The sequence below is a fragment of the Equus caballus genome, chromosome 2, assembly GCF_041296265.1.
Source record: "Equus caballus isolate H_3958 breed thoroughbred chromosome 2, TB-T2T, whole genome shotgun sequence".
NCBI lineage: Eukaryota > Metazoa > Chordata > Mammalia > Perissodactyla > Equidae > Equus > Equus caballus.
In genome coordinates, this window is record NC_091685.1 from 13,669,332 (window position 1) to 13,696,664 (window position 27,333).

At 45.8% G+C, this 27,333-nt stretch overlaps 2 protein-coding genes across 14 annotated transcripts in view; one reads left to right on the forward strand and one right to left on the reverse strand.

The window, feature by feature from the left end:
• Positions 1 to 27,333, forward strand: part of TMEM53 (transmembrane protein 53) — a 69,069-nt gene that overhangs the window by 21,507 nt on the left and 20,229 nt on the right. The window lies entirely within an intron of this gene.
• ARMH1 (armadillo like helical domain containing 1) overlaps positions 1 to 27,333 on the reverse strand; it is a 49,788-nt gene that overhangs the window by 20,675 nt on the left and 1,780 nt on the right. For 7 of the 12 annotated variants that reach the window (XM_023631387.2, XM_001496328.7, XM_070260095.1 and 4 more), the window contains exons 2-7: positions 14,956 to 15,080; positions 13,670 to 13,887; positions 8,383 to 8,451; positions 7,061 to 7,227; positions 6,004 to 6,200; positions 3,333 to 3,417 (exon numbers count right to left, since the gene is read on the reverse strand). In XM_023631387.2, coding sequence (XP_023487155.1) covers positions 3,333 to 3,417; positions 6,004 to 6,200; positions 7,061 to 7,227; positions 8,383 to 8,451; positions 13,670 to 13,875 — 724 coding nt within the window. In that variant the 5' untranslated portion in view covers positions 13,876 to 13,887; positions 14,956 to 15,080. Of the gene's footprint in view, positions 1 to 3,332; positions 3,418 to 6,003; positions 6,201 to 7,060; positions 7,228 to 8,382; positions 8,452 to 13,669; positions 13,888 to 14,955; positions 15,081 to 23,732; positions 23,977 to 27,333 lie in introns of all 12 variants that reach the window. The other 5 variants (XM_070260092.1, XM_070260096.1, XM_070260093.1 and 2 more) reach the window with 2 other exon arrangements.

The window sequence follows — 27,333 nt, forward strand, 5'->3', positions numbered from 1 at the left end:
AGGACCACATCTAAGACCTGTCAGATCTGCCCTCCCTTGCTTTTGGAGGAGTTTCAGTGGAAGCTGAAAACTGTATTCTCTCCCTTAACTTCCATTCTACGGATCATGTGAAATAGTTCCCCCTACTGGACAATTGTCAGTTGTCATGCTGTGGTGGCTGTGTGTTGCTGTGACGCTGAAAGCTATGCCATTGGTATTTCAAATACCACCAGGGTCACCCATGGTTGACAGGTTTCAGTGGAGCTTCCAGACTAAGACAGACAAGGAAGAAGGACCTGGCCACCCACTTCTGAAAACATTGGCCATGAAAACCCTGTGAATAGCAGCAGAGCATTGTCTGATATAGTACCAGAAGGTGAGAGGATGGCGCAAAAAGACTGGGTAGGATTTCGCCCTGCTGTACACAGGGTCACTAGGAGTTGGAATTGACTTGACAGCACTAACAACAAAGTGGACAATCACTACATATGCATGCTCTATAGTCTCAGTTACATGAAGACAGTTTTGAAGTGCCAGTAAAAAAGAATCATTCATTCATTCAACAAACATTTCTTGAGCACCTGTTATGAGTCTGGCATATCTGAAATTATTTTGAGGTGCACAGTTTCACCATTATCACACAAGCAGACATCAAACCAAACAAAGGCAGTGACACAGCTTCATGCTCCTGCTGCCTCTGCCGGTGTTCGTTGTTACATAATAAATGCAGAGGGACTCTGAACTGGGCCAACATGGGAAGAAGCTGGGCCAGTGCCAACTCTGGAGGAGTTCACCAGCATAACTGAAGCTCAGCCACGTTTTCATAAATTTATTCAGCAAACTTCTACTGAGCACCCATAGATGAAGCAGACCCAGTCCCTGCCCTGAAGTTGCTCAGAGGCCTGGAGGAGAAAGGCGTACAGGCAAGTATCACTAACACGATGTGTGTGCAGTGCTCCCTCCCCCCGCCACAAGCACGGACCCAGGACCTAGCACACTCGAGGGACTGTGCTCAGGATATAAGGACAAAAACCACGAAAGCCGCACTGAAACTGTGCACAGCGTATGTAAAGGGCAGTTACTATTCAGGAGATAACTGCTCCAGGGGAGGGAGGTACAGAGGGGAGGAGGGCGCAAGGTGGTACAAAGGAAGGAGGGCTGACATTTGGGCAGGGGTTGACGGCAGGTCGGGGAAGGCCTCAGAGAAGACATGCGTAAGCTGAGAAGTGACGGATGAGAAGAAGTCGTCATGTTTGCCATGTGGCGGCGGGGTGGAGGGCGGGAGGTCTCATGCCACCCAATCTAGTCTCCTGGGGGTGGTTTGATTATGCTTCCTAACATGATCCCACTGCCAGGCCACTCCCTTGTTCCAGTGCCAGTGACAGCTCTCTGCTGCTAGGTCTGACCTTTACTCAGGCCCCTCCGCCCGCCCACCCCCTCACTGGCAACTCCTCCCCAGCTAGGGGACTCTGCTCCAGCTGGGAATCCATTTCAACATAGCATTACTTCTCACCACACAAGGTCCACACACCCACGCATACCTGCAGGGGTCAAACAAATACAAAATTGACAAAGCTGCTGAAGGAAAAATACGACTGACATTCAATTTCAATGCTGCCTCCAAAAAATAATCGAGATTGGAAGGGAGCCTGCAGACCTTTGTTGATCTTCCCCAGGGTCTCACTTGCATACCTAAACCCCTGTGCCTGCCTGCTCCTTCTGCCCCTCCCAGACTTCCAGGACCTGGGGCTCAGCCTGTCATTCTGGATACAGGAGTCCCGATACGTACTGATGCCCAGACCTTTCCTGCTTAAAGGGCCTCTCTGTCCTGGCCTCCTCAGCCCTGCCCACTCCCCCTTCCATAAGCCATCTCATTCTCTACACCCAGGCCATTCCCAGTCCTGTTCATTCTCTCTTCCTGGGGCCTCAGTGTCCAGCTAGATCAGCTCATTCCCATTTTGTTATCCGAACCACCTGCAAGGCCTCCCAACTGGCTTCCAGCCTCAGGTCTCCCTGTGGCTCTGGCCCACCATCTTCCCGAGGCAGTGCTTTCCCTCTCTCATGCCCCTTTCACTGTTCACTTTTCAATGGCTCCGTGCTGCCCACTGAGACAGTGCCACTACGCCGTCTGATATTCAGGGTGCTCTGCAATCTGGTCCTGGCCTCCCTTTCTAGGTCTGCCTGGGCCGAGACCTCTGCAAACGTCCATCAAGTGATCTGCCTGTCACTCCCCATACACATCTTGTACTTCCCTATTTCTACGCCTTCCTTTATTCCATTCCCCTTTCCAGAATGCCCTCCTCTGCTCCTTTCTACCTTCCCACATCCTTCCCATTCTCCAAGGCTCAGCTCGACACCACCTTCTCAGTGAACCCTTCCTTGATCTCTCCTGTAGAAAACAGAATCTCCCTTCTCTGATCCACTATAGGAACAGGGAAGGAAATAACATCCTGTAAACATCTGTCACGTGCTACACGTTAAAAGCATATGCTTTGGAGTCAGACAGATCTGGTTTGAATCCAGTTAGCTGTGTAATCTTGGGAAGCATACTTAATCTCTCTGTGCTTCAATGCTTACGTTCGAAAAACATGAAAATACCTACTCCCATCATTCATTCATTTGAACATTCAAATACCTAATATGTGCCAGGCTCTGTACTCTTGTGGCTATTTTGAGAATTAAATGAAATGATGCATGGAAAGTGGCTGGCACATAGGGGTACTCAATAAATGAAAACTTTTTCTTTTTTTTAAGATTGGCACCTGAGCTAACAACTGTTGCCTTTTTTTTTTTTCTGCTTTATCTCCCCAAATTCCCCCGGTACATAGTTGTATATCTTAGTTGCATGTCCTTCTAGTTGTGTCATGTGGGATGCCGTGTCAACGTGGCCTGACGAGCAGTGCCATGTCTGCATCCAGGACCGGAACCGGCGAAACCCTGGGCTACTGCAGCAGAGTGTGCAGACTTAACCGCTCGGCCATGGGGCCAGCCCCTGAAAACTTTTTAATACTACCACTATCCAATTTAGTTTCTTAGAAAAAGGACAGTCCTCAGTGATTTCTGTTTAGAGGGGAAGCACCACAGAAGATTGGGAACCAGAGCCAGCTTTGGACCCAGGCAGATTCTAACAACTATTAAAGCACCATCTGGCTGATTCGGGGCACAGAATGTGACTGTCATTTTCTGAATAACTTGCCCGTCAATACCAATCCAGCACCTTCCATCCGCCAAGGCTAACCAGGACACTCAGCAACAAGGCTCTTTTTGAACAGGAGAAAACTTTTAAGAGCTAGTCTGCCTAGCTCTCACTGCCACCTTCTGCAACCTGGAGCAGACCCAGCCACCTCCCCTACCTTCATACTGGACTTCCAGGTGCATCGTGCGTAGTACCTTCAGCACGCAGTCCACGATGCTGGGGTGTGTGGCTCCAATGATTGACTGACAAGACAAACAACAGGACAAGGCGGTTACTCTCTAGAGCTTGTCCACCTGGAACAAATGAAAAACAGACTTCCAAAGAGGTAGGCAGCCTGGCTGAATGGGGAGAGGGAGGGCCGTGGGGAGTCACTGGGCCTTGGCCTGGCACCAGAGAGGTAAATTTCCTCTCAAGAGGAGGGGCAGAGATGGGCAGCCAAGAATTAGACTGAGCGTCTGGTGAAGTTGCCATTGAACGCTCTAGCTCAGGAGGCATGCAGTCAAGGCTAGCTGGCCACCTGCTAGAGGTGCAGGGACGAGTCAGCTGCCTTGCCAGGGGGAGGGCGGGCATAGGCCGGGGAGCGCATAACTCATCCAAGATCCTAAATCTTCTCTCCCTCAGGAACCTCTCCCAATTGGGCAATCAATCCTCTCTTCTACATCTTCAACCTTTGCCCACGTATTGGTTCCATCCTTTAGCTCTGAACATCCTCAAACTCACCCAGATTGAACAACATTGTCCTTCAACTCTGTCTTCTCTCACTGATGCTCGTTCTTTCCTTTACATCTAACCTTCGCAGGGGAAGCCACTTCTTCAGCTTCCATGCATCCTTTGACAGGCTGCTGCAATTTAATTTTTCCTGCCATAGGATGGTCCCCTAATTCACCAAAACTTTTCCTGCTGGGACCATCTTTTGGTTCTAGTGGTACCTAATCTCTCTGTTGTATTTGACCCAGTTGATCATGTCCTCCTTATTGAAACTCTTTTCCCTTCATTTGCACAGCCCTGTCTTTTTCCTGTTTTCCTTTTCTGGCTTTCATTGCTCTTTTTCAAAGAGCCAGGGTGGTTTATGGCAAGAATAAGGACTTTGGAGTTAGAGAGAGTTGGATTTAAATGCCCACTTAGTAAAGACCTCCTCCTTAGTGTGTGGCCTTTAATAAGTCATTGAACACCCCCTAAGACTCAGTTCCATCATCTTTAAAATGGGGGTAATAATATCTGCCTCCATCGGCTATTGTGAAGGCTAAAAGAAATAGCGTAAGTAAGCCCCTAACACAATGCCTGGCACGTAGGGGTCACTTAATAAATGGAAACTGAAAATAATAATGATAATTAGACTGTTTTGCTGGACCTTCTTCCTCAGCTCATCTCTTAAATGTTGGCAGTGTTCTCTCTCTTCTTACCTGGCACATTCTACCTGGGTGATCTCATTTACTTCCATTGTTTCCATTGCCACTTCTCTGCTCACAAAATCCGAACTGCCATCCTCATCTCGGGTGTTTCTCTGGAGCTTCAGATTTTTGTTTTCTACTGTCTAATGGACATCTCCACTAGATGTCCTGAACAGCAATTCCTCAACTGAACCAGGAATTGGAATTACTTGGGGAGCTTAAAAAGCAAAAGCAGGGCCTGGCCCTGTGGCTGAGTGGTTAAGTTCACATGCTCTGCTTCGGTGGCCCAGGGTTTCCCCAGTTGGGATCCTGGGCGCTGACATGGCACCGCTTGTCAAGCCATGCTGAGGTGGCGTTCCACATGCCACAACTAGAGGGACCCACAACTAAAAATACACAACTATGTACCGGCGGGGGGGGTGGGGGGGGGGTGGGCGGGGGGGTGGGCTTTGGGGAGAAAAAGGAAAAATAAAATCTTAAAAAAAAAAAGCATTACCAAAGGCCTCCTGAGAGCTGTCAGATTCTTTGGGAGGGGGGCTCAAGATTCAGCACTTTTTGCACAAGTGACCTATCTATGTCTTCTGCAGCCAGCTTGGCCTGTTCCTAGACAGGCACTTGGGAGCCACCAAGGCTCATCAAGTTTATTGGGTCAAAACCTAACTCTTCCCAGATCAAATTGGTTTTTCCTGCTCTCTCCTGGTGGCACACAGCTCACCCTGCTGTCTGATCTAAGGTTGGGTGCCATCTTTGCCTCCTTTTCTTGTACTGCCCCAAATCCCATGCACTCTGTCTCTAAAATGTCTGTCCCATCTGTTTACCTCTATTCCCCCTCCCACAGTTCAGCACTTACCATCTCTCTGATCTCTTAACTGTCCCCCTGCCTCCAGCCCACCCTGGAGCTATTGTCAGGGCTTTTGATGGTTCGTCTCAAAACTACTCTTGGAGCCTCTCCTCCCTCCTTACTAGGCACGGTGTCTTCATGTGGTCACCATGCCCTACATCTGACTTTGCTCGCATTCCAGGGCACTGTCTGAGAGGCAGGCAGAAGCCAACAAGAGAAATGGAGCTTTCCCAAGCACTGGAGATCTGGCCTCTTCACTTACATGCTGTCTACAAATGCACTGTGATTCTTTCCCTATCCAATTGACTCTTTTAATCTTTTCTACAGTCCTTTCATCATCCTTGTTGCTTGTCTCAACCACTTTTAAGTCTGCCAACATCTTTCTGATCCTTAAGTAAACAGGACAAATCACTCTGCTGGGAGACATGAACTCTCTGCCCTGCCTTGGCCTTCTGGAAGTAGCGCTGATTGAACAGCAGACATGCAGTGGGAGGCTGAGCTATGTTTCTCATGCCTGCGTGGAGTGCCGCTGTGGAAGGTAATTGTAAGATTACTGTGTTTGAATCAGAACCACAGGAGCGTGTGCCTGGGCTCACCTGGGCAGTCCTGAGAGTCTGCAGGGACAGCTGCTGAGCTTTCGGGGACGCACAGGGCAGCAAAGCTATTAGACCTTTGTATACTTGATTCTGGTACTTGGGATTACCGTGGACCAAAGAATCCAACAGAACTTGCACTTCTTCCTGGGTCTCTTCTGACTTAGACTTTGCCAAAAATTCTGCTATGGATCGTACACCTGAGCAAAGAAGAGAGGAAATGCTAAATTGGAAGGGACTTATGAAAACAATCCTCACTCCAGATTATATAATATGAGGTAATAGGATTAAAATTGGAAAGCGTGCATTTTTGAATGCTAAATGGTAACTAACATCTGTGTCGCGCTCACCAGTTTACTAAATGTTTTGAGAAATACTACTGCATTTAATCTCAGAAACTTTACCCAGAGGGAGGTGCTAGTCCCACTTAATGGATAAATACACTGAGGCTCAGAGAGGCCATGGGGAGACAGAGGAGAACCATGAGGAAAGTGCAGTGAGGGAAGTGCTTTGAAAAAGGGCTGCATGGGGATGGCATCTCCTTTACATGCCTCCATCAGAGCACTTGAGAGAACATACTGAAATCACTGGATTATCTACCTTTCTCACCACACTGTAAGCTATTTGAGGACAAGGACTGTATTTCATTCATCTTTGTATTCTCAGTACCTTAGCATATACCTAGCTCACACATTCAATGGTTTTATTTCAATTTTATTTCTAGAGTTATTCATAACTCACTTAATTTCACAAAGGACTTTTAGGCAATGGCTCAATAAATCTTTGTTGAAAGGATGCATAAAAGAGGATATATTTAAAATGGAGAAGTATTTCCAAAACCACCATGGAAAGATTTGAGCAAATGATGACTCAGGAAAATCATAAACCTGGGTCTTCTGGTGGTGACATGAACAGGAGCTAATTGAGTCCACTGTACACAATGCTTCCCGTGCAACCAGTTCCATGACGCATTTTCCTACAGCAGTGCGGAGTGCTGCCACCCTAAACCCAGGCCCTAGGAGACACGGGAATTAACATCCTTATCATACACAGTACCCACCATAGCTTTCACAAATGAGCTCCTTGTACTTCCTGCCAGAGTTTGCAACAACCTGAAGTAGCTTGATGGATTCCTTCTTGTCCTCCTCCTTGATCTTCTCCAGCCCAAGTATTTCCAAGAGTGTTAAGACACCTCCAACCTCAAGAAATTCTATAAGGTACCGATTACTGTCCAGAGGGATAGAAGAGTAGAAATAAGCCACTTGTCAAGTTCCTTGGCGCTAACGTTTCTAAGGGCATCTCAAGGACCTTTCCTTACATACTCTGCCTTCCTATGCAGGAAGTGTGCATGGGTAAAGTAACACAATAGTTTGGAAATTTTTTCTTCTAGCAGGAAATGTAAAAGCTAAATACAATGGACGTTTCTTGTGTTTGGCTTTCCAGCATCTGTTCCTCTTCTTCTTGAAATAGTACCTCAGCTGTCCCTTGGGGAATCACCCCCCTGCCACTCACGGGCCATGTGTTTTTGGTGACAGGGCACGTGATCCTTTGGACTGCAGTAATTGCTGTTGTTTTGTTTTTTTTTTTTTGAGGAAGATTAGCCCTAAGCTAATATCTGCTCCCAATCCTCCTGCTTTTGCTGAGGAAGACTGGCCCATCTTCCTCTATATGTGGGATGCCTGCCACAGCATGGCTTGCCAAGAAGTGCATAGGTCTGCACCCGGGATCCGAACCGGCGAACCCCAGGAAACCAAAGCAGAACATGAGAACTTAACTGTTGCACCACTGGGCCGGCCCCAGGACTGCAGTAATTGGTTGGGGCCAGGCATGTTGGGACCTATGTTTGTCCAATGAGGCTCAAAGCCCAGGACTCTCTTGGGAACCCTGGGGAAAGACATGCTCTCTTTTTGGTGTGGCTGAGCTAGAAGGATGCATGTCTGGAGCTTCTGAGGACCACAGCACATGGAGGCCTATGAACACAGAGGAGAAGAGAGCTGAGAAATGGAGAAAAAGAGAGAGGGAGCAACCAGGTACTGATGACATTTTTTGAGCCCCTGGATCCAGTCAGGCTTGAAATAGAGATTTCTACCCTCTGGGCTTTCCAATTAAGTGAGCTAATAAATTTCCCTTTTTCCTGATCTGAGTTGGTTTTCTATAATTCACAACCAAGAAGGTGCTGACTAGTCAAGTGTCAATGGAGAACATGGGATGGAGGGGCAGCTAGAGCAGCACCACATCTGACACCACCCCTGGGCCCATCCCGAGGGCTACTAGGTACCCCCTGATAACTGGAGGCCCTGGTCCCATTTGGTAGGAATGCCAAGGACACCATGAGCCCCATATGCAACTGAGACCCCATAATTTCTCTAGAATAGAACTCACCTGCTTACAGCTGACAAGAAGATGCCAATGGACCTTAAAAGCTTATCTAAACATGAGCCAGTCATATAGCTGTATAATAAGTTAAAGAGTGAATTTCAGGGTGGTTTTCCACAGAGAGACCAGATCCTGTGTCTGATCCCTGACACCACCTATGGCCCAGGATGAACAACAGCTGAACTATGTCCTTCATCTGAGAGGGGCCACCAGGTTGAAGGGGAAGTGGTAACACACACAGGGTAGGGGGAAGAGGGAGTGCTGGCGGGCATGTTCATGGTCCTCCAGGAAGCTTTTCTGGGGTAGTTCGGCCACCTTGGCTCTGACAGGCCCCCTAGAGAGCAAGGAAGTTCTGATGAATAAAAGGTGCATGGAGAAAGCTGGGGGTCAATTTTCCAAGTCTCTCTATGCCATGAACGTTGCATCCTTGGGTCTTAGCCCAGTTCATTACTTTGTGCCTCATTTTTAGACTTCTCTAAAAATAACCAGCTTTATCATTAATTCTCAATTTTGTACTTGCTCAAAGCTTTACACTGGAGGTCACTATCTTTATGAAGAATCGCGTGTCTCCCTAATAAGAACGACAGGAGATGGTGGAAAAATTAAACTCTGATTTAAAACAACCTAAGTATTTAGTGTTATTTTTTAATGTGAGCTTTTGCAAAAACCTTCATTGTAATAAAGCACCCAGAGCACGCATCAGCTGGGATACAAGGTATGAAATCAAGCTACAACAGAAAAGGAACCAGTCAACAATTACTAGGCTCATAACACATCACAGGCTCTTAGAACACTTAAGAAATTAGCTGAAATTATTGCAGCTCATGGAGGATGACTGAGAGCTTCCAAGACTGATAAAGGCTAATGTAATGGGTTGGAGGTAATGGCGCTTTGTTGCAGGGGAGGGTGCGTGAGGCAAATTATCTCTGCTGCACCCTGGTTCCCAGGATGCCAATAGAAGTAGAGACAGATTGGCTCATTAGGAAAGGCTCTTTACTGCAAACACAGTGCTTGCTCTGGAGCCAGGCTCCCCTGCCTGTTGCCACTGTAGCTGGGAGCCAGGCTATCAGCCCACACGGGACTCTCTGTATTCCTACATTGTCCTCCACCCTGCTCCCCCAAAGCCCCAGCCCCCATTCCTGTCTTAGTACCTCCTCCTCTTGTCTTCAGTTACCAGGAAGGCTGACCAACTTTTGTCACCTTCTTTTCTTCTGTCCCAGGTTAGTCTAATTTTCACAGCCACTCACTATACATATTTCTGGTCCGTTATTTCCAGCAATTAGTTCCAGAAGTTTGCCACAGTAGCAGCAGGAGCTAACAAGTACTAAGCATTTATTGTGTGCCATGCACTGTGCTAACTGCTTGGCTTGCATTGTCTCGTTTAATCCTCCCCACACCCAGCAGTGGGTGCTATTACTATCTCCGTTGACTTCATGAGGAAACAATCTCAGACAGCTTAATGACCTGTCCAAGGTCCCCAAGTTAGCTGATGGAACCAGGGTTTGGACCTAGGCAGTCTAACTCCAAGTCAGTGTTCTTACTGTCAGGCTTTCCTGTGACCTTGTGATATAACAGAGAAAACAGACTGGTTGAGGTAACCCCATCTCTCCTCCACAGCCCTCCAGGTATGGTGGATTTTGAAGGCAAACAAATCAATCTAGCATCATTATGTTGGGTTGGAGGGAGTGGGGCTATTTATGCAGACTATCTCCCTGTAGGGTGTTGGAGGTGGAACTGTGGGTCTGCACTGTCCACTGGGTGGGAGACACTGAAGCAGAGTGGATGGTGTATGCGCTTTGGACCAGACAGACCCTGAGTCAAACCTTATCTCTGCCATTCACTAGTAAATTACTCAGCCTTTTCAAGGCTCACCTTTCTTATCTATAAAATGGGATAATACCAATCACTTATTAGGCTTGGTGGTAGGCTCCATTGAGATAATATTTATACATCACATAGCTCAGTGCCTAGAGCATAAAAAGACTCAATAAATGGTAATAATAATTTTGTCATTATAATATATAAATCCTTAGTTTTACTGATCTATTCTGGTAGTTCAAGGTTAAAAAAGGGTTTTGAGGCTTATGTGGAAGGTGACAATTAATTTTGCAAAACATAATGATGCTATATTGATTTGTTTTCCTTCAAAATCCACCATACCTGGTGGGCTGTGGGGGAAGGTGGGGTTACCTCAGCCAGTCTATTTTCTCTGTTGTATTACAAGGTCACAAAAAGTTATGAAACTATGAATAATTTCAGGTGCAGAAATGGAACATATGACTACATATTAAAAGGGTGGTTCATTCATTCATTCAATCAGCATTGGCGGTGTCCACTCACGTTGGGCCCTCTGATTGGCACGTAGGATATGGAGGAGAACGATACCATGAATAAGTACAATGACTGAGTAAGAAAGGAAGTGGGCTGAACGCAGAATTCTGGGAAACACTAACATTTAAGGGATGGGTAGGAAAGATCCCACAATAGTGACCGAGAAATAGCAATGGGAGAAGGTGGAGAAGACAGCTTAAGAAGGGACAGTGGGCAAGCAGGGCCGGGGCTGGGGTGAGGTGAGTGAGGTACTTGCTTTGGGTGAGAAATTTAAGAGGGCACCAAAAAACTCAGTAACCAAATAATATTTCAATGCACTATTTTAAAAATCAAAATTAACACAAAAAAATCCATGATGAATAAAATATTAAAATTTTAAGTAAAGATAGGATCTGACCCTGCCTCACCCACCTCATCCTGTGGTCAAATGGAAAATGTTGTTAAGCAAGATAAGGAAGAAAAAGGTAGTTTAGACTTGGTGACAAAGAGGTTGCTGATAACCTTGGTGAGGTTAGTGTCATGAGTTTTGGGGACGAAGCCAGATTTATAGGTGCTGATGTTTCTCCAAGCATCATCTTTGGACCCCAGGCATCAGAGTCACCCAGGGTGCTTATGAGAAATAAAAGGTCCAGGGATCCTCTCTCAATCTACTAAATCAGAAGCTTTGGGGTGGGGAAATAGACTGGTAATCTGCTTTTTAAACCTCTTTTTTTTTCGGTGGGGAAGATTCGCCCTGAACTAACATCTGTGCCAATATTTCTCTATTTTGTATGTGGGATGCCTCCATAGCACGGCTGATGAGTGGAGTAGGTCTGCACCTGGGACCCAAACCCATGAAAGCAGAATGTGTGGAATTTTAACCACTTGGCCATGGGGCCGCCCCCTAAACCTCTTTTATGCACGCTAATGTCTGAGAACATTGGGTCAATCTAAAGATGTATTCAGTGGTATTCCATTTGGCCTGTGTTCTAGGCCTGAGTCTGATTAATAATTTTATCAATGATTTAAGTGTAAGAAAGAAAGCTGTGTCTATTTAAGCCTTTAGTTCTGTTCAGTGAACATGTATTAAGCATCCATTATGGGCCAGGTATTGTGCTAGGTGTTAGCAACAAAGAAATGAATAGAACAGATGCAATTCCTGCCCTTGGAGAGTTTACAATCCAGTGGGGGCAGAGACATATTAAGCAGGCAATAGGAATAAAATGTGACGACTATTAAGATGGAGGAAGTGCTATGAGTATATATAAGAGAGGAACCTAAGCCAGTCTGGAGCTCAGAAAAGGGCTTCCTAAGAAGGTGACGTCTAAATTGAGACCTGAATAATGGAGTAGGGATTAGACAAATAAGGAGGAGGTGTAGAGAAGAGGAGAGGGTTCAAGCAAAAAGAAAAATACATAATAAAAGCTTCTGAGATGAATCCATAGAATGCTATGGGCACACAAAGCAGGAATATCCTCAAATCCCCCCATCACTCAAACCATCACCTCAATGGTGACCAAATCTGTCTTCAGCCCCAGTCTGCCTCTGGAGCTCCTGAGCACAGGCAGCTGAAACACAACATATCCCAAACCAAACTTATCTACTCCCAAACTCGCTCTTGTATTCTCTTCCTACACAATGGCACCCCATTCACTCAGTTTCCAAGCCAGAAACATGAGAGTCATTCCATGGGATATAAGGGAGATGGTTGTGGGATTAACAGGTATGGAACTCAGATTCCAGAGAGAAATTTGGGCAGGGGTACACATTTGAGAGTCTTTAAACTGGAGTGGTGTTGACATCATGACAACAGATTAGAACACTCAGAGAGAATCTGAGTGAGCAGACAAGAGGGATGCAGAAGAAACACCAACATTTAAGGGATGGCTGAAGAGGAGAATAAACGGACAGAAACAAAGGAGAAAACCACGGGAATTGGTATCACAGACACCAAGGGAAGAGTGGTGTTTTTTTTTTTTGTGATATGGTCTATATGTGCTTCTTTTTCTTTCTTTGTTTTTTTATTGAGGTATAATTGACAGGTAACATTATATTAGTTTCAGGGAAGAGTGTTTTGAGAAGTGGGTTGATTGACAAATGCAACTGGATGGTCATGTATAAGGACCAAGGATGTAGTTACTGGGTTTTGCCATTAGAAAATCATTAATCACCTTGTCAACACCCGCATCAGTGGAGGAGGGTACAGAAGTCAGACTGCAGCGGGTGAAGGAGAAAAGGGAGGTGAGGAAGTGAAGACAGGGAAGCCAAACAACCTTTTCAAGAAGCTTCATCATGAAGGGCAGGAGCTAGGTGCAACATAGACAGGGATTGAATTACAATTTTTAAGGTAGAAGATTTGAGCATATATAAATGCTGATGAAAAAGCTGGTAATGAGGCAAAAATGAAGGCTATAGAGAAAGAATAAAGTCCCTAAGGAGATGGGAGAGGATTCAAGTGCAGGACAGATAGAGGATTAGCCCTGGACAGAAGGAACACCCACTTCAACTATGATGGAAGCAAAAGAGGTTAGGAGTGAGAATGAGGATGTACCAGTAGGTTGGGAAGATAGGAAGTTGAGGGAGTTCTTGACTTTGGGGATGATATATTTTTTTTTTTTGAGGAAGATTAGCCCTGAGCTAACTGCTGCCAATCCTCCTCTTTTTGCTGAGGAAGACCGACCCTGAGCTAAGATCCATGCCCATCTTCCACTACTTTATACATGGGACGCCTACCACAGCATGGTGTGCCAAGCAGTGCCATGTTCGCACCTGGGATCTGAACCGGCGAACCCTGGGCCACTGAAGCGGAAGGTGCGCACTTAACCGCTGCGCCACTGGGCCAGCACCAGGGATGATATTTTGATCACCAGTTGTCCTGTTCTAAAATCTCAGAGAGAATCAAGAGAAGGGCTCCCTCAACAATCGTCGTTCCTTTTTTTCTTTTGAAGATTGTCTATTTTTTTTTCTGTTCAGCAAAGGATACGTGAGTCTAAGCCAGGTGGTCAAGCGCACCAGGAACAAGCTGGCTCCCTGGGAAAACTCCTGCTCCAGTTCAGGGGCAGTCTTGCCTTGGTTGGTTTCAATGAAACTGTCGAGGATGTGACTCCTTGCGACTTTGCCGGCGTTGTCCCAATCTTGTAAAAAACTCAAGAGCCGGCTAATTGCTGCCTGTTCCTTTATAGAGGTCATGGTCAATCAGTTCTGAAGTTGGTTACAGAGGGAGGGAAAACAGACAGGTTACCAAAATATTTAGAACCACGCAAGTCCTGCAGCTTACTCAATGGGTTTTGCTTTTCCAGCAGTCACCTGGAGGCAGGGTGAGCCTCTGTCATCCACACAGATGTAGTGACATTCAAAATACACCTCTAGGACTCAGCACCTGCTGCTCGAACAGGGAGCATCTAGCTGTGTTGTAATGGAATTAAGAATATTAAGGTAATAAATATCTGCTTCACGTTTAAGAGCTAAATGTTACCTCTTTGGCTTCCCTGCTGATGCTAGCAACTAAAAGGACCACAGGTTCTGGCTAAGATGAAGGTGCTTGCTAAAAACCTGGGACTCCCTCGGCCCTCACTTCATATAGAGTCAGAGATTTGGGGTCTTTAGATACCAGGCCCCCTCTTACGCCCATCAGCCAAGGTAACTGCCCCTTCACCTCATACCTTGGGCTTTTATACTAATTCTCTTAAAAACAACTTTTAAAGAAAGTTAGTGGGAAGAACAAGTTCCTATTGTATAGTTGGATTAATGGGCTGTGGTTTGTAGGAGTCTGTGTCCTTGGGAGAGTGTTTTCAGTGGGGGAGGGAGGGTTTAAAATAAACCCGTTTTCCAAAAATAGTTGTGATTGAAAGTGTTATTATCCATAACAAATGTTAGTGCTGATGGGAAAGAGGCATGTGTGATTCCTTTGTCTAACAGACAAGTGAAAGTCATATTTCACATTATCATGGGGTTTTCTGTGATTTACAGAATATTTGTGAAACATTACTTGCAGAGGCCATGATTGATATGGAGAGAACAGCTTGTGTGTAAGGGAGATGTGTATTTCACGAAGACTGTTCAACATGAAATTTACAGTCCCATAAAGTGCTTCTACATCTTTGCCAGAGATCTAGTTAAAAGGACTTTACAGTCTGAAACATCCTAAAATTGATTCTAAATTAACGTTTCCTCACATGTATTTGAGATATTGACGGGGCCCAGCTATCAGAATTTTATTAGGATGCAATAATCTGAGGCATGCTGAGACAGACATACATACACACCAACCTCCACTACTCCCCAGAGGACACTGGAGATGTGCTCCCAGGAAGGGCGTCCACGTAGCCTCGGGGTTGGAGACAACCACAAAATCCTGTCAGCCTTAACAGCCACGTGAATGACTGTGGATCAACCTAAACACAAAAAGGACCAAACTCCTCATGGGATCAAGCATCAATCACAGAATGACATTACAACCCTAAGGCTGTGAATAACTTTCAGAGGCTGTGGCCACCTTCAACAGCCAAACTGGCCTCAAGAAAACGGGGATGAGCAGCTGTTCTAGACCCCAAGGAGGAGGGGTTGAAACACCACCATTCGCTTTACAGGCAGGAAAGCACCCGATCCCCCTGCCCCGCCATGGATGGACCCTTTCTAGCATCAAAACTCAAAGTGCTATCAGAGATGCACCTAGAAATTCTAGGAGACCGAGTGTGGGAAACTTCAGCTGGACACTCCACATTATGGCCCCTGGAAGCTTCTTTGGATCTTGGTTCTCCCCTATCTGCTTCTTGTTTTAACAGGAAAAGAAAACCAACAAATGGCAGCTTTAAAGGTCACAGTGATACAGCCGTAAATCAGTAAATTTGTAGTGAAGGCACACCATGAGGCACTCTGCAAGGTGCTGTGGGAGATGCGGAGGTGAGCACGGCACTGCCAGGGCCCTCGAGGAGCTCCGAATCTTGTGGTAGAGTGGAAGAATATGAGAATTGGAGTCAGACTGGGTTCAAGGCCCAGCTCCCCACTTGCTATTTGCAATCCTCCAGTCTCATTCCAGAGGCAACCACTTTCAACTCTTTTGGCTATTTCTTCTGGTGTTTACCTCCAATATTTCCAAAAAATGAGTTTACAGTACTTGCTATGGGCTGAAGTGTGTCCCTCTCACCTCCAAATTCATATGTCGAAGTCCTAATCCCAGGACCTCAGAATATGGCTGTATTTGGAGGTAGGGTTTTTAAACAGGTAATTAAGTTCAAATGAAGTCATTAGGGTGGGCCCTAATCCAATATAACTGCTATCCTCGTAAGAAGAGCTTAGGCACGGACACATGAAGAGGGAAGGCCATGTGAAGACACCATCTACAAGCCAAGGAGAAACGTCTCGGAAGACGCCAACCCTGGGACACCTTGATCTTGGACGCATGGATCAGAGCCTCCAGAACTGTGAGATAATAAATTTCTGTTCTTTAAGCCACCTGGTCTGTGCCACCTTGCTATGGCAGCCCTAGCAAACTAATACATTACTATTACTTGATTTATCAATTTTAGGCACCATTTATTTCTTATTCTGGCAGTTGAGGAATTAGCTGTCTTGCACGACTCTAACCCCCATTTTTTCTCCCCTTATCTTCATCATATAGTTTTCCACAATTTATGGTTAAATCAATAGTTAGTTTACGTTATTGACCAAGTAAATAAACACTGTTCACCCAAGCTGTAAACTATTATTACATTTTCTTTCCTTACAAGTTGGTTTTACCTGGAGTTAATAATTGTTTCTTTCTTCAATTGTTTAGTTTTCTAAGTACCTAGAGCTATTTTCTTCCGAATGTTCCAAACACATAGCAATGTTTTTTCTAAGTGTTCAACTCCTAACTCAACAGTTCCATCTGGTCTCTGGAGACCTCTGTCCCACAGACCTCTGTCTTTCTGTTCCAGTTTGCACTGGTTGCTCCCTAAGCCTGGTACACCAATGTCGTCCTGGGATTTCCTTTTGCCAGTCTTCTCTGTTGACTGCCCTATTTCCTGGATCCAACTCTTCCTCCTTCTTGGTTTACTCTCTAGTTTTGTTGAAGCACATTCTCCAGTAACCTCCTAAGAAATGAAAATTATTTTTTGTGTGTCCTTGAAAGTCTGAAAGAACTTTGACTTTGTGCTGGATTGCTTGGGGATTGAATTCCATGTTACCAATAAGCTTCCCTGGGATTGAGCTTCCCCAATGCTGCTGTTGAGACTTCTGATGTCATCCTGATTCCTGTGTCTTTCTTTGTCTGTGTCTTGTTTTTTCACTCTTGATACTTTTAAAACCTTTTCTGACACTGTATGATGATATGCCTTGGTGCAGGTCTTTTTCATTTATTACACTAGGCCCTTGGTGGGCTTTTATTATTTTTTTTTCTTTGAGGAAGATTAGCCCTGAGCTAACTACTGCCAATCCTCCTCTTTTTGCTGAGGAAGACTGGCTCTGAGCTAACATCCATGCCCACCTTCCTCTACTTTATATGTGGGATGCCTTCCACAGCATGGCTTTTTGCCAAGCAGTGCCATGTCCGCACCTGGGATCTGAACCTGCGAACCCCGGGCCGCCAAGAAGCAGAATGTGTGAACTTAACTAACCATGGCGCCACCAGGCCGGCCCCCTTTTTTTTTGGTGGGCTCTTTTAATCAGGCGCTGTGGCCTTCAGTTTTTGGAAATTTCATCAGGCCGCAACTAGTCTTTACATTGAAGAACTCATAAATGTCACTCAGTGGAGGGGTTTTTTTTCTTCCTGGGGTCCTCCAGGCGTCTGGAGACTTTTCTACTTCCCCAGGGAGGGTGAAAGGGTGGGAGTGCTAAATGCCTGGCTGCTGGCATTCTGGGGTAGGGTGGGGTGGGGTGGGACAGGGGCTGGGGCCGCCATAATGCGGTGTGTGGACCCTGTCTCCATCACTGTTTTCTACCCTATAGCTCATCCCTGCCTTTCAAACTATGCCTGAGGTCCCTGAGTATGGAGGCCTCCAGAGTCCAATTTCCTTCCTCCTTACACAGCAAGAGAGTTTAGAGCAGCGGTGTGGCTGAGAGAAGAGCTCTGGGATGAGGGCAGAGTGCTCTGCATACAGACTTCAGCCAATCCCCCGATGTTAGCCTCATTCTTCATTCCTGACCTTCCGTAGTAACTTGTGCTTCCAAGCATTAAGCGTCTTAAGAGGTTAAACTGGGTGAACCGACTTGCTTCTTGTTGGTAATCTCCTCTGGTTGGCACTTAGTTTATAATTTCTTAGGGTGCTTCAAGCCAGGTAACATTCCCCACCCTGCCTTCTACCTTCCAAATATTTGTTGAACTTTCATCTGCTGTTGCCTCCTCTGAACTTCTGTGACTTAATCCTTTTTATATTTCTTTAGTGTTCTGTCAGTGAGATTTTGAAAGGTAGCGGGAGATAAAGGGCAGCAGTCGTATTTAATCAAGTCTCCAGCCATTTTTCTTCAAAATAAGATTTGATGAGGATTGCAAAAAAAAAAAAAAGACCCATTAAATACAATTTTTTAAAAAAAGATTGGCACTTGAGCTAACGTCTGTTGCCAATCTTCTTCTTTTTGTTTTTTCTGTTCTTCTCCCCAAAGCCTCCTAGTACATAGTTGTATATTCTAGTTGTAGGTCCTTCTGGCTCTGCTGTGTGGGATACCACCTCAGCATGGCTTGATGAGCGGTGCTAGGTCCACGCCCAGGATCCAAACCGGCAAAACCCTGGGCCGCGGAAGTGGAGCACGCGAACTTAACCACTTGGCCACGAGGCTGGCCCCTAAATACAATTTTAAAAAGAATGAAAAAGATGAAAACAGTGGGAAAAGGAGAGAAATGTATCAAGTTCAAGAGTTAGTTGCTGGGATAAATTCTGTATCTAAGCTTCCTGACTACCAAAATAAGAGAGGAAATGTTATGTGTCTTTCATGGTGAAGGGAGGAGAGAAGGAATGATGGCAGGAGAAGAAACATTTTTCGAGTGTTTATTAAGAGCTAGTCACATATCATGATGTATATTATATGCGTTATTTGTTTTAATCCTCTTACGATCCCAAGGAGGTAGTTAGTATTATCCACAATTTTCAGATGAAAAAAATAAGGTTTAAAAAGGTTTGCTCATTGATTGAAGGTCTCAGAGCAAAAAAGGGGTGGAAATGGAAACTGAACTCAGATTTGTGTACAACTCCAGAGTCCAGGTTCTCTCTTTTCAACCAAAAGCATGGATTCTGCTCTCCACTGTGCCCAAAATGTCACCAATAGCCTCTTGTCAAATTCGGCGGCTAGCTTGCTGTCCCATCTTGCTTGGCCTCTCTGATGGACTTTCGATGACTCTCCTTGCAAGCCTCCTTTTCTGATCCAGCTCTCTCATGGTTCTCCTGACTCTGGATCCCTCAGACTCCTTTACAGGTCCTTTTCCTGTTCTCAGATCTCCTCTTGTGCTTTGTAATCTCCTGGGTGATCTCATTCACTCCCATCACTTCTTATTACGTCTATAGGCTTGATGATCCCAAATCCATATTCTCAGCCTGGACCTCCTGCCTGAGGTCCAGATCCCTATAGTTAAATGCCTAGTGGATGTCTCCCTTGGTATGTTTCACACGCTCTTCAAATCAATAAGTCCCAAACTGAACTCATCAAGCCCTCACATCGCTCCTTCTGTGTTGATCCTATTTCTGTGACTGGGTTATCACTCTTCTAGTCATCCAAGAGCTATCTTTGACGTATTCCTCTCTCTCTGCCCTCCTTATCTGAACTGTTGCCAGATTCTGCCAATTATACCTCCTAAATCTCCCTCAGATCAGTCTATTTATCTTCATCTCCACTGCCACTATTTCATTTACCCCTTCATCCCTCACATGGATTACTGCAAGAGCCTCCTAACTGATCTTCAGATTTACCCCAGACTAATCTCCACAGTGATGTGATATTTTAAAAAAATGCAAATCTGACAGATTTCCCTGCTTAGAACTCTTCAGTTGTTCCCCATTATCCTCAAGATAAAGTTTCAAACATCTCAGCCCAAAGAACTTCCATCTAAATTCTGCCACAACTGAAATCTGACTCCCCCGCCCCTACCCTGTGTCACTGCTTCCAGTGGGAATTAAGAGGAGGCTGCCGGCTTTCCCATACTTCGCAAACCATTCTCTAAATTCCCCACTACTCTTTCTAAATCATTTCCTTTCCTCTGAGGTCAGACCTCCTGTCCTACCCCACTCCATCTTGCCTCAGAGCTCAGGTATTGGCCACACCCTCACGCTCATCAATGACTCTGGCGTCTTCCTGTTTAGCCAAGACCTGCTAGGCAATTTCGACATCAACATGTTCCATCTTTATAATTTGGGTGGCAACTTATTCCATCTTTATAATTAGCATGGTCCTTGGCACATAATGGATGCTCAATAGTGTTGTTTAAACTGACATCCAACATACTGTGCTCATAATGTGTGCTTTAATTTCCTTAACTCCACCCAGTAATTAATTAAATGGAGGTCCTGAGTGCTGACTGGGAGCCAAGCACTGGGAATGGTGTTGGTGAACCTGACAATCATAGTCTTTGCCCTCAAGGTGCTTACAGACTGGGGGACAAAGAGAAGGGCAACCAGGTGATTTTAACGAAGAATGAAATGTGCTCTGATGGGGTAAATCCCAGACCTGTTGGAGCACACAGGAGAGGCACAAAATCTAAACTCCAGTGACCTCCAACTTTCACCTCTAACCCACCCAGCATTCACACGCATGAGCTACACCCTAAACTTTGTGAACCGCCTGTGAAATCTACAGTTCCAAGCTTCTTACCGGCCCTGTTCTCTGTTCTCAAGAGATCTATGCTTGGGCTTAAAGAAAAAGCTATAGGCCATTAGGCAGGAATGTCTTCACAGTCCTCTTCATTCTTCCCATGTTATCTGTAGCCACACCCATCTTTCTCTTTCCCTTTTCCCGTTACCACAGCTCTCCATCATCCATCCTGCCTCCTTAGGGCCCTTCCTCCATCCATTGCTCCCTCCTCCCCTGTATCCTCAACTGCTCTATTTAATTAGGTATTTTTCTTGTTAACTTACTTCTTGTCCATCCTAAAACAAAAATAAGCAAAAATGAAAACAAAAACTACTTACCTCAACCCCATATCCCCCTCTAGTTGCCTCTCTGGTTTTCTCACTTCACAGCAAAGCTTCTTAAAAACAATCTACACACTCTCTTCTGTGCTCCTACTGACCATTCTCTCCTCAACCCACTGCAGTTTGGCTTCCCCACCCTCCCCTTCATTTCCATCACTTTAGCCAGTGTCTCTAATAACCTCCCAATTGCCCAGTTCAATGAGAATGTCTTAGTCCTCTGCTCACTTGTCCTGTTGCTGCAATAACTAACGCCACTGACCATTCCTCCTACTCGGAATACTCTCTTCCCTGATGCCTCTCTACCAGGACATCTTCTCTTGGTCAGCCTGCATCCCTGGCTGCTGCTTCTCTCCCCCCATCTTTGAGTATCCAGTGCCTGTCACACTGTATGGAAGTTCTCAGTAAGTTGCCACAGACATGACTAGGAGCCCCTCTGCCCAACCTCCAGCCTATCAGCAATTCCATTGACCATGAAATTGAACAAATAGTGAGAGACAAGTATGTCTTATGCCTTATGCTAGACCTCTGGGGACAAATGTGAAAAGACACAGTTCCTTCCCTCAAGGGCGACACAATTTGGGGGGTGGCATAGAGCCCTGTAAATAAGCAATTTCAGTTCTAGTAGTGTGGTAAGTGCTATGACAGGGTAAGCACAGGACACTTTGGGGATGTGAGCAAGGGACATCTAACCCAGTCTTGGTTCGGGTGGTGGCTCTTACAGAAGGCTTTTCGGGGGAGATCCATCCAGGCTGAAAGGTGATGTGCAGCTAACCGGGTGAAGAGGCAAGGAAACCGCATTCCAGGTGGAGGGAATAAAATATGCAAAGGCTCAGAGGTGAGGGAGTGTAAGGCATATTTAAGGATTCCAAGAGGGAAGCAGTATGTGTAGCACTGACACAGACAATGGAGCTGGACAATCTTTCACCTCCCGGCTGTGTGACCTTATGCAAATTACTTAACCTCTCTAGGCTTCAGTTCTCCTGCCTGTGAAGAGGTGATAACAATACCTCATAAGGGTCAATAAACCACCTAACATATAAAGAAGGCTCAATAAAGCTTAGCTTTTATTTTCATTGCTGAGATTGTTCAGAATGGCTGGAGCACAGGATGAGGATGGAAGCGGCAAGAGATGAGGCTGGGAAAATAGTAGAGGCCAGAGACTGAAGGGCCTTATATGCTCTGCTGCAGGGTTTGCACTCTATCCTGAGGGCAACATGAGTGTACTGCAGGGTTTTAAGTCAAGAGTGACAAGAAAAGATTTTGTTCTAGAAATATTATCTTGACTGCAGTGTAGAAAGATGATCGGAAAGGGGCAAGACTGGAGGTGGGGCACCAGTTAGAAGGCTGTTTTCCTAATGTTGGAAGAGATGCTGATGACACTAGGGTTGGAGAGAAGTAGAAAAGCCACCATGGGTAGAAGCGATAGGACCTGGTGACTGACTGGCTGTGGAGGATGAATGGGGGAGGAATCAAGGAGGATGCCTGGACAACCTTGTTTCCTACTCCACAGAGAAAATAGGGCCCGTCAAGTGTAAATCCCTTCTCTCCCTCCATCCCCAGCCTTTCCATGTGCACTAGAGGTTGCTCTTCTATCTTCAATCATTCCATCTCCTACTCCTCTTAAACACCTGCTCAGTCTTTGCCAACCCAAATCAATACATCAAGAAAGCCTTTCCCTCAAGCTTCTACACTTCCTCCCTTTACCCCCAAATTTCTCCCTCTGGCCTACAGGATAAGGTCTAAACTCCATGTGGCATACAAGGCCCTTCAAAACTTGGCCCCAGCTTTACCTCATCTCATCACTTCCACATTACAACAGACCTCAACTTCTCAACTCCCCAGGCCCTTCCAGGGCCCTCTGCATCTCACCGCTGCTCTACCATCAGGAATGGCCAGCCTCAGGCCAACCCTGGTGGCCTATTGGTTAAGTTTGGTGTGCTCTGCTTTGGTGGCCTGGGTTTGGTTCCCGGGTGTGGACCTACACCACTCATCTTTCAGTGGCCGTGCTGTGGTGGCAGATCACATACAAAAAGAGGAAGATTGGCATGGATGTTAGCTCAGGGTGAATCTTCCTCAGGAAAAAAAAAAAAAAAAAAAAGGAATGGCTAGCTTCCTTTTTGCCCTTTGGCTATTTCCCTAATACAGCTAGGGGCTCTTGGTTCTGTGGTCCCACCTGTGCCACTTGTTCCCCTACTATGCTGTAAAACTTGACCATCCGTCCCACTAGAGTGTGAGACTCTCAAGGGCAGGGGTTGGTCTTTCCTATCTCTGTGTCCCCAGGGCCTGGCATAATGCCTGGCACAAAATAGATGTTTAATAAATGCTTGCTGGGTGAATGAGTGAAGAAATCAGCCAGCTCCTGTTTAGATGGTTATCTCTGAATGTCCATGATATGTAGGTCCATAAAACTACCAACTTCCCAAAGCTGCCATGTGCAGAGTGGCAGAATCTCCATCCAAGAAGGCCAGTGCACAGTCTATGAGGCATTTTACAGCTATGACACAAAATAGCAATGTCAGCAGTGGTGTCATCTTTGGACACTAAGGACAGGGATTCAGTGCCATGAACGGTCAGTTAAATTGTAATTGGAGTGAACTGTTCTTCTGCAAACCATAATGTTCTTTAGCTGCAGCCAAATGGCATTCAAGAAGAGGAGAAAATTTTTTGAAATGTCAAAGAAATTATTTCCAATTTGGTGCTCACAACCAGAGACTCTAATGATCAGTGGAAATGAGAAGCAAACAAATTAGCACTAATGGAAAATGGCTTTTGGAAAAGAGCATTTAATTTATAGTCAACTGATCATGGCATGCAGTAAAAGTCAGCTTCACCAGCTTGATCATAAGAACTGGAGCACACATGGAATGCCAGAGAAAAATATACGTATGCCATCATGCTTATTGGAATCTCTCTGTAAGTGGCAGCCAATTAAAATAGTCATTACTTTACCTTGGAGAGAAAATGGCCTGAAAAATCAAAGCACATGAAATTAAAATCCGGATTAGGAACCTTGGTCCAAATTGGTTTGTTTGTGGCCTTCTAACCTTGGCAAGGTCTTCTGCAAGGACGACAAACCTACTTTGTCATCAGCCCAGAGTGGACTCTTTGTTTTTAATTTCCTCTCCATCTTCAGAGGTGATTAATAAATCTGGACTCATCCATAAATCATTTCTGTAGCAGCCAAATGGTTCTTCTTCATGCAGGGAAACGAAATCACAAAATCTCAAAAACCCCAGCTCTTGTACTAAGCCAAAGGTCCTTAGCAACAAGCGAGAAGAAGTATTAAAAATCAAAAGGTCACTAGGTCTTGTTTCTAAATAAAATCTCTCAGAGGGCATTTTTTCTTCTTCCCTAAATCAAAAGACACATTTCTAAAAGCAAGAAGCCTCCAGGGCATGGGCTGCCAGCCTGGCTTACTGTCCCCAGATGGCCTCAGAGACAACAAGGCAGTCACTGTCTCCTGTTCCTGCAGGTTCTACCTGCAAAATGGACAGAGCCCTTCTCCTTCGGCTCCCATCCGACCCTTCACTCTCAGCTCCCCATTCAGAAAGAGAGAGAAGGAGGGAAGGAGAGAGGGAGTAGAGAGACAGAGAGAGAAAGAAACATTCTTCCAAACTTCAGGCCCAGCCAAGAGGGTACCCCCACCTTTGCTTCCACCTCAGGGTACAGGCACTACAATTTGTCACTTCCTTCTCATGGACTCCCTTCCTTCTGCTCCCAATTCATACCCTCTTCACAGACCCCTCCTGCCACCCATCTCCTCCCTACAGACTCCACCTGCCCCGTCTTTTCCCTGCTGTCGCCTTTCCCTTCATCCTCTCCCCACAGACCACCTTTCTCCCATCTCCTTGCTGCAAAATCCTCTGCCTTCATCCTTTCCCCAGACCTACCCTCATTCTTTACCCACAGACCCCACTCTTCATCTCCCCAGACTCACTTCTGCCCCCAGCTCCCCTCCACAGACCTGCCCTCATGCTCTCACCACAAAACATAACTCTCTAGGTTAACCATAATCTCTCTACCGACATTTTCCTCACCCCTTCATTGCTCTATGTTTCATCTTCCTTGACCTGATTTCCTACCCTTCCTCCCTTCCCAACCTTCTTACTCTGCCCTCAAAGACTTTGTTCCTGATCAGCAAAGTCTCCTCCACCCTTAGCTTCTCCACAGTTGCTCTGCTGACTTCCAGCCTGCCCCAAAGCTGGCTCTGCCCTGGGGCATCACTTCTGCATAGCCCTCCCTGGTGAAGGCTCTTGTACTCGTACACCCCAAGGAGCTCAGGGTTGCGGGGGGGCTAGCTTCTTCTCACCAAAGCCCAACCCAGTTCCTCATTCTACCTTCTTTTTGTAAAAAAAAAAAATCTACTTTAAAGGTCATGCCATTCAGCTGTATTAACCTTTACCTCTCCTCATGCTGTCATCTACAGATTCCAAAATCTACTTTATTCATCAAGGACTTTGGTTGCTAGTACATAAGCATCCTCTTTCCTTTTCCCTCAAGTTCTACAATCATCCAAGGGGATTTCAACAGCCATGTCAACATCTTGACTGTCTTCTGTACTCTACTTCAGCTACCCACTCCCATGGCTATGCCCTGGACCTTGTCATGACCTGGAATTACTCAAACTTCATTACCCCACTTTCTGATCACAACTCTCTCATTCAACTATTTCTAAGAGATGGGTCCTCTGACTTTATTGGGACCCCCAGTCTGTAACACTTTTACACTCTCCTATGCAGTTTAGGTTCTAAGGTCCACAATCTCAACCTTTTGCCAGGATCCTCAACTTCCTTGTCCTTTGTCCTTCCATTTCATCCACCTGATATAACCCAAACCTGAATCAATTCAATGAACCTCTCTGCATCTACCACTATATGGCTGAATATTGTTGGGGGCAAAGTACATATACAACCATGCAGACTGCTGCTGCTACAAATTATTGTGGCCCCAACCTCAACAGGTCTCACAGCTACCCAGAAATCTGTAGGCTGCCTCAGACATCTTGCTCCCATTCTCCACTGTGGCTATTTCAATCATGCTCTGCTCTCCTCAAACCTTGCACACCTTCTCCAATCCCACTCTCACTGGCTGGTATCATGTCCCTATTTCACAGAGAAAATAGAAACCATCAAACAAGAATTCTGTCAACTTCCTGCCACCAAACCTACTAACGCACTAATCTCATATGCTTCCTTTTCGTCACAATGCAAATGTCCCTCCACCTTTCTAAGAGAATTTCTCCATCAGGTGCTTTGGATCCCCTACCTTATTCTTTTTCTGGGAGTGCCACTCTCTCAGTTATCTCTTTGTCTCTATAATTTTATCTTTTTCCTTTTGCTGGATCCATGCCAACAGCACTTCTCCCATCTGAATAAAAACCTGTGTTGCCTTTCAGCTATTGCCTTCTCTTTTTTCTCCTAAGGAGCCAAACTTTTTTTTTTTGAGGAAGATTAGCCCTGAGCTAAGATCTGCCGCCAACCTTCTTTTTGCTGAGGAAGATTGGCCCTGAGCTAACATCCATGCCCATCTCCCTCTGCTTTATATGTGGGGTGCCTGCCACAGCATGGCTTGACAAGTGGGTGCATAGGTCTGCACCCAGGACCCGAACCGGCGAACCCTAGGCCCCAGAAGCAGAATGGGTGAACTTAACTGCTGCGCCACTGGGCTGGCCCCAAGAGCCAAACTTTCTGAATGTGTATGGTATGCTCAGTCTTCACTTCCTCATCTTCCCATCCACTTCTCAGCTCACCGCAATTTGATCTCTACTCCCAACTCGCCACTGAAACTGCATTTGCAAAGGTCACCAACAACTTCCTTGTTTCCAAATCCTGTGGATTTTTTCAGACTTTATTTGACTCCATTAGTCATCAGTAAATGACTGTCTTCAGCACTTTCTTCCCTTGGCTTCTGAAACACCACATTCTGCTACTGATTATCTTACCATTCCGGACACTTCATCTCAATTGCCTTGGCAGGTTCAATCTCCTTTGCCACACCCTCAGACTTGAGCGCTTCTCAGGACTCTACCCTAGGGCCTCTTCTCTTCTTGCTCTACACATGCTCTCTGGGCAAGCCCAACAACTCGGTCCACTGGTGTGGCTGCCATCTATAAGGCACTAAAGACTATCACATTTCTATTTCCACTCTAGACTTATCTTGCAAACGCCAGTCAGGCATATTCAACTGCCTCCTGGACACCTCCACTTGGATGTCCCATTAGCACTTCAAATTCACCAGGCGTAGAACTTACCCTCTCCTAAAAACCCTGCTTCCTCTCCTTTCTCTTTGCCCAAGCCTGGAATTTAGAAGCCATCTTTCATTTCTCCTACTTGCCCCACCAGGCACCAGGTCCAGTTCTTTTAGCTCATAAGCGTCTAAGGAATCCATCCCCTCCTCTTCATTCCTGCCACCTCATCATACTTCAGGCCATCATGATCCTTCCCCACGACCAAAACAACTTCCTAACTGGTCTCCCTCCTTCTCCCAATCCCCAATGCATTTTTTTCATTGATCTTTCTAAAACACAAACCTGATTGTTACTCCTTTGCTT